At 46.7% G+C, this 11,270-nt stretch overlaps 1 protein-coding gene across 1 annotated transcript in view; it reads right to left on the bottom strand.

Annotated features, from left to right (window-relative positions):
* Positions 1-11,107, bottom strand: part of SPICE1 (spindle and centriole associated protein 1) — a gene marked incomplete at its 5' end in the record, with an annotated part of 24,033 nt that extends 12,926 nt beyond the window's left edge. The window contains 6 exon segments of the mRNA XM_015427388.1: positions 1,528-1,781; positions 4,380-4,514; positions 5,202-5,344; positions 7,734-7,834; positions 8,706-8,827; positions 11,005-11,107. Of these exon segments, the coding sequence (XP_015282874.1) occupies positions 1,528-1,781; positions 4,380-4,514; positions 5,202-5,344; positions 7,734-7,834; positions 8,706-8,827; positions 11,005-11,107 (858 nt within the window).
* Positions 11,108-11,270: the final 163 nt, after the last annotated feature.

Below are 11,270 nucleotides of genomic sequence, written 5' to 3'. Positions count from 1 at the left end.
GGGGATGAGAGAACTCTGAGAGGATTGCTCTTGAGAGAACAGCTCTGAAAGAACTTGTGACTGACCCAAGGTCACACCAGCAGCTGCATGCGGAGGAGTGGGGAATCAAACCCGGTTCTCCCAGATTAGAGTCCGCGCTCCTAACTATTACACCAAACTGGAAAGGAAGCACCTCTCCATCGAAAGAGTAATTAACATGTGGAATTCGTGTGGGATTCAGGAAGTGGTGGCAGCAACATGCACAGTCAGCTTCAAGAGGGGATTGGATAAACATCTGGTGCAGAGGTCCATCATTGGCTATCAGCCACAAGATAGAGATGGAACACTATATCTGGGGTAGAGATACTCTGCATTCTTGGTACTTGAGGGGCAACAGTGGGAGGGCTTCTGGAGTTCTGGCCCTGCTGCTTAGCTTCCGAGAGTGGGCCATGCGGCCTTCCCACCAGTGCCTAGAAAATCAACATTATTTATTATTTTGATTTATATCCCGCCCTTCCCGCAAGCTGGCTCAGGGTGGGTCACAGCAATAAATTCCAATACAATCTGAAAACGATTCAATAAATAGATATCAAACATTAAATGAATACCATAAAAACCAGTTAAAAACAGGTAAAGTGGGCAGTGCCGCAAATTTCAATTTTCACTTCCTACAGCCGGGAACGAATGGGCCGAAGTTGAGCCATAAAGGTCTCGTTAATAGTCGCCTGCTGCCACAGCAACAGGGAAGCCAGCTGGTAGACGCCCGCTGCCGCAACCAAAGGCCTGGCAGAACAGCTCCATTTTCTAGTCCCTGCGGAATTGTAACAGGTCCCGTAGGGCTCAGATCTCAGTCGGGAGCATGTTCCACAAGGCTAAGGCCCAGAGTCGAAAAAGCCCTGGCCCTGGTTGAGGCTAAGCGAACATCTTTTGGGCCGGTCACAACCAGCAGATGGTTATCCACAGAGTGCAAGCCTCTCCGGGGCACATGTGGGGAGAGGTGGTCCCTTAGATAGCACGCCAGAAAGAAGGCTAACCCTTCTCCCTGAGAGGCTAATTTCCTGCATGCAAGCACTTTTCATCCTGTGAGGCCCAACCTGCCTCCCAGCATCAGGCTTACCACCTCAGCAAGAATGAGGTCTCAGCCATGCTTGGGAGAGAACCAGGAGAAGGCACATGCGCTTTCGGGAACCCAGATTAGCTGGGAGGGAGGAGGGCCATCTGGCCAGCACACTACCTTTGGCTGGAGTCTGCTTCTGCTTCTTCAGGTTGGCATTCAGGACCTGCTGCACTATGTACGTGATGTCAGCGATCTGCTCTTCGTTCTCGAGTCTTGAATGGAGGGTTGCCGTAATGGGGAAGAGAGACAAGCTTATATCGGATCATCAATCTTGTGAACATATATTTAACATTCTCCACATTCAAGGCTTCTCCAGATAGGGGACACCCCAAAATAAGCATAGTGCTAAGGCACAATGGTTGCCAAAGCAAAATCATGACGGCACATGTTGTTATTGTAGCCACACCCAGCAGTTCACATGGCTTCCCCACCTCTTTCAAAAAGCTCATCACCCGACACAGAGCGTTCACCAGCGAGTAAGTGAATCCAGAGAGTCCGTGACCGTTGGGCACCGGCTGGACCTCACGCCCCGTCCACCGCTCGTAGTCGTCCATTTCCTGCTCCACGTCACGCATCATCTGGTTCAAGACATCGAGGCTGGATACGTTGCCACTTGAAACTGGGGCAGAGTTTGAGTTATTCTTTTTCTGGCCGGCTGGCATCAGTGGTGTGTGTGTTTTCTTCACTGGAGGAAGAAAGCATTTTTATTCTCATTAGCACTGCAGAAGTCAGGACTCCATTTACAGTACTCAGAAAATTTATAGCCATCTCTCCAGAGACCTCCTTGGGGCAGCTTATAAGTAAAACAGTAACACAATTAAAAACAACAATGCAGTCGGAAATGCTTTATCTTTTTTAACAGAACTTTATTAAGATTACGTAATGAATTAAGAGAAATATAGAATACCAGAAACAGTAGATATAACATTCGACTGAAATCCTTATACCCCACTTAATTATATTGGTTGAGCGACTCTTGAAAAAAAGGTTTGCCAAACTCTATTCAGTTGAGAGACATCCTCCCCTCTTTTTGAGAATGTCAGTTTGATTACCAAATAAGGTTTCTGTACATTTCATGATCCATTCTTCTGTCGGTGGAATATTACCTGACTTCCAGTATCTCATGAAACTAATTCTAGTTGCTGTTATCATAGTTTGAAACTCTTTCAGAAACGTGGCTATACAGGTTAACAAGATGTAAGGTAAAGGTAAAGGTTCCCTTGCTCGAAAGCCAGTCGAATCCGACTCTAGGGTTGCGGTGCTCATCTCCGTTTCAATGTCGACGAGCCAGCGCTGTCCGAAGACGTTTCCGTGGCCATGTGGCTGGCATGACTAAACACCAAGGTGCACGGAATGCTGTTCCCTTCCCACCGAAGTGGTACCTATTTATCTACCTGCAATTTCTTGCTTTCGAACTGCTAGGTTAGCAGGAGCTGGAACTAGAGACGGGAGCTCACTCTGTCATGCGGCAACTCGGGTCTCGAACTGCTGAACTACTGACCTTCCACAGCCTGCAGTTCAGTGTCTTAACCACTTGAGCCACCGCAGCTCCTTTTAACAAGATGACCTCAGAGGAAAACGGAGAAGCCATACCTAATCCGCATTTCATAATATCTACACCCAATAACCAGAATTTCTTGACCCATCTCCATGTTCACCATGTATGCAAACAGTCTGCATTTGGTCGTCTGCAAGACCAACATGTGTCACACAATTTGTTATAAATTTTTGCTATTGTGTGTGGTGTCAAGTGCCATTGATGTAGCATCTTTATTAAACATTCTCAAAATATGAGAGAAAATAGAACAGGATAAACGTTCAGTTTTTCTTCTACTGCTTCTGAACTAGAACCCATCACCTGGTTGCTCCTAGTTTGGCCCTGCTCTGTTGGACTAGAGGACCCTGGAGGTCCCTTCCAACTCTATGATTCTAAGATCACATAAGACGATTCCAAAATTTACTCCTGCAAAAACCCAAACTTAGGAACAAGGGCAATCAGTGTTGCAGTGGTAATTTCTAACCCACCCACCCCGGGGTACAACCAGAACTGACATGAGTTAAGAGCTGCTGCAAACCTTGGAGAGCCTCACGGCTGAAGCAAAGTTTTTATGATGCAAACAAGTGACTTTGCAGAAACTATTCTTCGGAAATACAACAAAGCAAATTCACCACAACCACCAGCAGTACGCCCTGGCTGGGCACCCATCACTGTGCCAGGCTACGGGACCAGGAACCCTAAGCAGGTGCTATATTAGAACAGATAAAAGGAAGTGCTTCTTCACCCAAAGAGTAATTAACACGTGGAATTCACTGCCACAGGAAGTGGTGGCAGCAACATGCACAGTCAGCTTCAAGAGGGGATTGGATAAACATCTGGAGCAGAGGTCCATCATTGGCTATCAGCCACAAGGTAGAGATGGAGCACTATATCTGGGGCAGAGATACTCTGCATTCTTGGTACTTGAGGGGCAACAGTGGGAGGGCTTCTGGAGTTCTGGCCCTGCTGCTTAGCTTCCGAGAGTGGGCCATGCGGCCTTCCCACCAGTGCCTAGAAAATCAACATTATTTATTATTTTGATTTATATCCCGCCCTTCCCGCAAGCTGGCTCAGGGTGGGTCACAGCAATAAATTCCAATACAATCTAAAAACGATTCAATAAATAGATATCAAACATTAAATGAATACCGTAAAAACCAGTTAAAAACAGTTAAAGTGGGCAGTGCAGCAAATTTCAATTTTCACTTCCTACAGCCGGGAACGGATGGGCCGAAGTTGAGCCGTAAAGGTCTCGTTAATAGTCGCCTGCTGCCACAGAAACAGGGAAGCCAGCTGGTAGATACCCGCTGCCTCAACCAAAGGTCTGGCAGAACATCTCTATTTTCTAGTCCCTGCGGAATTATAACAGGTCCTGTAGGGCTCAGATCTCAGTCGGGAGCATGTTCCACAAGGCTAGGGCCAGAGTCGAAAAAGCCCTGGCCCCGGTTGAGGCTAAGCGAACGTCTTTTGGGCCGGGGACAACCAGCAGATGGTTATCCACAGAGTGCAAGCCTCTCCGGGGCACATATGGGGAGAGGTGGTCCCTTAGAGAGCACGCCAGAAAGAAGGCTAACCCTTCTCCCTTTTCATCCTGTGAGACCCAACCTGCTTCCCAGCATGAGGCTTACCCACCTCAGCAAGAATGAGGTCTCAGCCATGCTTGGGAGAGAACCAGGAGAAGGCACACGCACTTTCGGGAACCCAGATTAGCTGGGAGGGAGGAGGGCCATCTGGCCAGCACACTACCTTTGGCTGGAGTCTGCTTCTGCTTCTTCAGGTTGGCATTCAGGACCTGCTGCACTATGTACGTGATGTCAGCGATCTGCTCTTCGTTCTCGAGTCTTGAATGGACTCTCTTCACGACCTTAGTAGCATTAAGGGCTACATGAGATTTGTGGAAAGGATGCAAGAGATCTCTGTTGGAAGGCTAAAGCAAGCCAGCATGTCATGGGGGCGGGGAGGGAGAGGCTAACTGTCTTGCTCAGTTTAGGGTAGTTATAACCTCCAGTTAGGGTTGCCAGCTCTGGTTGGGAAATACCTGGAGGCTCTGGGGGTGGATCAAGAACCCTAAAAAGGTAAGTCAAACAGAGCAGAGGGCCGGCAATTAAAACTTATTATATAAAATATATAAAAATACATGTATTTATTTGTAAAGAACTAAAAAAAAATATATAGGGGCCCAATTACACTTCATATAAAAATCCCAAAATCATATACACAAGGGCCAATGGACTTGACCTGATGCGTTTCAGCCTGTTTAGGCCTTCTTCAGAGGTCAAACACGATAAGGAACAAATTGGAGCCATGGGAAGGGCAGGGTTTGGGGAGGGACCTCAACAGAGTACAATGCCAGAGAGTCCACCTTCCAAAGTGGCCATTTTTGCCAGGGGAACTGATCTTGATCATCTGGAGATCAATTATAATAGTGGGAGATCTCCAGATACCACCTGGAGGTTGGCAACCCTGCCTCCAGTCCATTCTCCCCCCCTCCCCCTAGATCCGTTAACCAATGCACTTTTTTTGCGGGTGGAGGGAGGCTCATGTGAAATAAATGAAACTAAAGTGAACCTGCACAGTCTGGTGACGGAAGGTCTGCTGTTGGAGTCGCAAGCATGTTTGCTTCCTGTGCCGAGGGGGCACCTGCTCGTTGTTTGATAGCCTTTTCGTGGCAATTGGTCACAGAGCCCTTCTCTTTTGGAAGGCGAGACACCCTAAATAAAAGGATAAAGATGCAGAGTGGATATAGGAAGATTAGCTGTCGAGCACGGAAGAGGATATTTCCTAAGGATCCTCATTTCGACAAACCCTTTCCAGCTCCCAAAAGTCACACAGTTGCTTTTACCACACAAACAGCTGTGCACCAAGAAGGTCACCAGGCACCAGCTTGTGTTAGAACAAATGGAAGTGATTAAAGACCTGCTCTGGTGGACCTCCTGTTGGCACTGGTATTTCTGGCCACTGTGTGACACAGAGTGTTGGACTGGATGGGCCTTTGGCCTGATCCAACATTGGTGTCTCTTATGTTCTTATGTAATTGCTTTTGCCACACAAACAGCTGTGCACCAAGAGGGTCACCAGGCAACCAGCTTGTGTTAGAACGAATGGAAGTGATTAAAGACCTGCTTGGCCCAAAGTCATCCAAAATGTTAAAAGCACCAAAACTAGGTGCAAGGATATAATCAAACCACAGCATTAACACATGCTGTTAAGTGATAAAAAGACCCAAGCAATAAAAGCAGCAAGCTGTAAAACTACAAAATATGCAACAAAAGCAGCCACAATAAAAAGTGTACATGAACGCATAAGGCTGCCTCATATTGTACCACATCACTGGTGTATTGGTAGGATTGTCTACTCAGACTGGCAGCAGCTCTCCAGGGTCTCAGGCAGAGGGGCTTTCCCATCACTTGCTATCTGGATCCTATTAAATGGAGGTGGCAGGGATTGAACCTGGGACCTTCTGCAACCCAGACAAATGCTGAGCCACAGTTCCTCCCAAACAACATAATGCTAAAAAATATCCTTACAGATTTGAAATAAACACAGCAGAAAACCGCCCCAAGATCTCACGTGCTGGGAGCAATATATGGAAGATGCTCCATAAAGTATGAGGTAGCTGCTGAAATCCTTCAGAGTACATACTGACTCCTTGGACTGCGCTTTAAAGGGAAAATACAGACCATTCAGCTGGGCTAAAATTAATGTTAATGCATTCTCTCCGCTTTACCCCAGTCAACAAATCTATCAAAAGAATTCAGTGCTGGCTGCGACTTCTGGAACCATTTCCTGGAGTAGCCCACTGCAAACCTCCACTCGATCTACCTGAATCGCGGAGTTTAAGCTGCAAGAGATCCAAGTGGTTTCTTCTGCAAAATACATCGCACGTTGACTGTGGTAGTTCTCTGAGGGTCGTTTGGTCTATGATGGACTAAACGCTAATGGTGCCACCACTCACAAGAGGTCCAGTAACCAACACTGCACAAATGAAGTAGTGATGGAGGGGGAGGGGATTCTCTGTTGCTGTCATCGATACAGCACAGGCTCCACCATGACCGCTACTTCCTTTCAGTCATATCCGGACAGTCTTTCCTCCTTCTGTCCTTTAGCTAACTGATCCGGCTACCTCACTTCTCAGAGCTGTTCATTAACTGCAAAAAACTCTGTTTGGCCTCTCGGGAAAAAGAGAGCCCGGAAGCACCATCCGTGAGACAACTGGGACGACTGCTCTACCTGTTGGTCATCCACAGTACAGTGTACAGTATAAAAGTTTATTGCATATAGCCATTGGCCATCACAATATAAAATATAAAAACAGTACGAGGGTTGGCAACACACTATAAAATACATAAACGAAGTAAAAGTATAAGATCAAGTTACTCAACGATGTATTCTAAAAGTGGAGTCAATCTGTAGCCCTCTCTCTAAGTTTCCTTGCGGCATGGGCATATAGTGCCATTCTATAGGAAATGGTGGGACTGGCATTTGAAAGTAAAAAAGTTACTATATCGGTACCTGATGTGGATTGTTGGGTTGTAAGAACTGGGTTAAGGAATTTGATTCTAGGGCCAATATACAGAGGACATTCTAAGATGTAGTATGTTAGATCTTCCACTGAAGTCCCGCACAGACAGACATGTTGGTTGTATGGGGTTTTGGTCACCCACGTTTCTTAACCGTCAAATGCGAAGGGGTGTAGGCTTCACTCCCAAGACAAATCCTTGGCATGAAGCCCACACGCCTCCAGATTTGACTGTCAAGGAAACTGGATCTGTCACGGGAGTGAAACCTGCAGGGAGGCTCATAGGGAAAAAGGCTTTCTCTCTGCACTGCACACCTGAGGCAGAGAAGCATATTAACTGTATTAGTATTGTGGAAATTTACAGGGAGCAATTTCAAAGCGTGACAGAAAGAGCAGAGAAGGAAATCAGAACAGTTGAAATAACAGATTAAGTATTAAAGAACCACTGGCAACATAACACATTTAGAGTCCAGTGGCACCTTCAAAGACCGACAAAGGTTTATTCAACATATTTATATAACTATAACATTGGCAGCATATTTATACAAGAGACGATCGATGCAAAAACCCCACAGACAGACCTGTTCGCGTCAATGATGGATCTGGAGTCGAAAGACACATCTTGGATGTTCTCACCCTCAAGCAGGAAGCCTGAAGAGCTTTCCCTTACTTCATTGAGAGCCTTAAAAAAAACAACAGATGGAACATCTCAAACAGTGCAGGAGAGCACTGCAGATGTGACGTATTTTTATGGTTGCATTGCACAAGATTAAAAATGATCTGGGTCTCCCTCCACCAGATAGCCCAGCTGATGGGGGGCGCTATCTCACCTACCAGGTAACTGAAGAGAAAATCCAGTCTAGTGCTGAGTATGCTAAATGCCTAAATATTGCTTTTTGATGGATTCAGCTTGGATGCTCCAAGCTTGCATTAACTGGGATGTATGACCTTTGACGCCCCAACCTGGCTACCCCAATCTCGGAAGCTAAGCAGGGCCAGTATTTGGATGGGAGACCACCAAGGAATACCAGGGTCGCTATGCAGAGAAAGGCAATGGCAAACCACCTCTGTGAATCTCTTGCTGGGGGTTGCCGTAAGTCAGTTGAGATGGCCAAAAAAGAAAAAAAGACTTTTGATAAAGGTTTCAGACACTATCCACATCTTGCACATAATGCACCGACAGGGTCTTGTAAGGATCCTTGAATGTCTCGTGCTTAAATGCATAATCCGTGTTACATTTGGTTTTCTGATTGGTTTTAGTTGGTTTGCGACGAGCGATTTATTGTTATGTCATTTTTGCATTATGTTGTTCCCCACCTCCCACTGTGTTGGATGAAAGGAAGGGCTTGTGAAGAGAACGAAAGAGAAAGGTGCGAGGTCAGTCAAGTAATCTCAACTGGCACAAACATATAATTTAAAAGAAAATCTCGACAAAAGCTTAAATTAACATAGTGTGCTTTTGAAACATGTGGGAACCAGCTGCAATTTACTTCGAGGAATAACCACACAGGATTGCATCATCAGACACACGTCAGACCCGGAAATCACGTTACCTGGGGATCCATGACGGACTCACTAAGAACGGAGAGCTGCGTGGGGGGATCCCGCTTTTGAGCAATGGGTCCTTGAGCGGATTCCACGTCACAGTCAGGAGCCACCGTCACATTTGGGAAGCCTGGGAAACGGCAAAGGAAGACCAGAAGGCCGTAAAATAGCAAACATTTACTAGGGCGTAAGGATTAGCCATTGAAGTTGCCCTTCTTATAATGGATTGGATGTGTAAAAGAACACACCGCTTCCAGGGAAGCCTTCATTATCTTTCTCAGAGGCGCAGAGAAATACTGCAACAAATTCCAGAAGGGAAACCGAGTCCTGTGCCACATAAAGAGCAGCATATGGCATGTAAAGAGCCAGCAGGGTGTAGTGGTTAAAAGTGGTGAATTCTAATCGAAAGAACTGGGTTTGATTTCCCACTCTTCCTCCACTTGAAGCCCGCTGGGTGACCTTGGGACTGGCCCAGTTCTGTCAGAACTCTCTGAGCCCCACATACCTCACAAGGAGCCTGTTGTGGGGAGAGGAAGGGAAAGGCGATTGTAAGCCAGTTTGGTGGAGTGGTTAAGTGCACGGACTCTAATCTGGGAGTACCGGGTTTGATTCCCCACTCCTCCACTTGCACCTGGCTGGATTACCTTGGGCAAGCCGTAGTTCTGATAAGAGCTATTCTTGAAAAAGAGCAGTTTCTGTCAGAGCTCTCTCAGCCCAACCTACCTCACAGAGTGTCTGTTGTGGGGAGGGGAAGGGAAAGGAATTTGTGAGCTGCTCTGAGACTCCCTTGGGTAGTGAAAGGCGGATATAAATCCAATCTCTTCTTCTAAGCCACTTTGAGACTCCTTAAGGTAGAGAAGAGTGGGATGTAAAAACCAACTCTTCTTCTTCCTATTTATTGCAGAGCAAAGCCTACTTCCATCAGATGCATAAACAGATACCCACACCTTGGGGGTGGGGAGGGTACCTAGGGCTTTATTCTATTGATTCTAATGTTTTAACTGTGATAGAAAAGTGACCTTGAGACACAGGGGAAAACAGGATATAAAAACTTCTATAGACAAAATACGTATGTGTTGTGTTGTTCTTCTGGTGGTGAAGCCTTGCCACAAACAGCACATGCGCCAAAGTGGGGAAGAGACACAGGAGAGGAAATAAATATGGCAAAAAAGAAAAGCAAGAAGGTATTGGGGACAAGGGAAGAGACACAGGTAAGAAGGTGAAAGAACGCATTTTCTCATGATTCAATGCATGGGTAGCTGGCCAGTTTGAGCGACGCAGAGATGTACATTGGAACCCAGAAGCACAAACAATGGCTGTGGGTTTCTAGCTTACAGAAACATAGAGCTGGAAGGGACCTCAAGGGTCACCTAGTCCAACCCCCTACACAATGCAGGAAATTAACTATCCCCCCACCCCCACTGACCCCCTGTTCTATGCCCAGAGGATGGCAAAAAAACCTTCAGGATCCCTGAGCCAATCTGGGCTGGAGAAAAATTCCTTCCTGAGCCCAGAGTAGTGATCAGCATTACCTTGGGCATGTGAGAAAGGACCATGAGAGCTGAGCGCTGGCTCACCCCTTCCTGACCTCCCTCTCACCATCTACCTAAATTCACAGAATCGGAGTTGCTTCACATGACCATCTAGCCTCTGCTTAAAAACCTCCAAAGAAGCTCTTCCTAATGTTTCGCTCTCATACTTGAGAGCAGTTAACAGATGTTGTGATGCTGTTGTAAGGGAAATATCTGCAGAGAGAGGAAGAAGAAGAGAGAAGAAGAGATTGGATTTATACACCCCCCCTTCACTTGGAGTCTCAGAGCAGCTTACAATCTCCTTTCCCTTCCCCTCCCCACAACAGACACCCTGTGAGGTAGGTGGGGCTGAGGGAGCTCTTTCGAGGACTGCTCATGAGAGAACTTGTAACTGACCCAAGGTCACACCAGCAGCTGCATGTGGAGGAGTGGGGAATCAAACCCGGTTCTCCCAAATTAGAGTCTGCGCTCTTAACCATGACACCAAACTGGTTCTCAACTTGAGGTGAGCTAGCCAGGGCCAACTGTTGACTCTGAAGAAACCAGCCGACAGGCTTGAGGAAGAACCTCTGCTTATACGCTGCTAAAGAAGCTGTGCAGGTGGCCAAAGCTTCTCACCCAAAGCTACTCAGAAGGCCTGCCTCTGCCCTATCACAACAGCCGACACGAGGAAAGCATTTCCAGCATACAACATAGCAAGCTTGCTGTTTGGGGTTTGTACCACAAAACTGTGCTGTATTAATAGCCAAGCCTCATTTCACTGAGCAAAGTTCACCTGCATGCCTGCGAGGGGCATCTCCAAACAGGTCCTTCACCACAGCCATGGCCCGATCAGATCTCTCCAGGACGTCCTGCAGATGGTACTGATCAGAAAGGATCTAAAAGGGATAGATTGCAGGGGGGAAAGTCATACACTCTTACTTTCAGCTTATTTCTACCTTTCCCCTTTACAGCGATCACGCAAAGGAACATCAATATATACAGTCGGCGACAGCATCCATGAAAGGCTACATTTTATTCTGACCAGCCGGTGTTCAAAAT

The sequence above is a fragment of the Gekko japonicus genome, unplaced genomic scaffold (genome assembly GCF_001447785.1).
Source record: "Gekko japonicus isolate JY-2015 unplaced genomic scaffold, Gekko_japonicus_V1.1 scaffold2306, whole genome shotgun sequence".
Taxonomy (NCBI): domain Eukaryota; kingdom Metazoa; phylum Chordata; class Lepidosauria; order Squamata; family Gekkonidae; genus Gekko; species Gekko japonicus.
The sequence above is the reverse complement of the archived record's forward strand: the minus strand, read 5'-3'. Positions and strand labels throughout refer to the sequence as shown.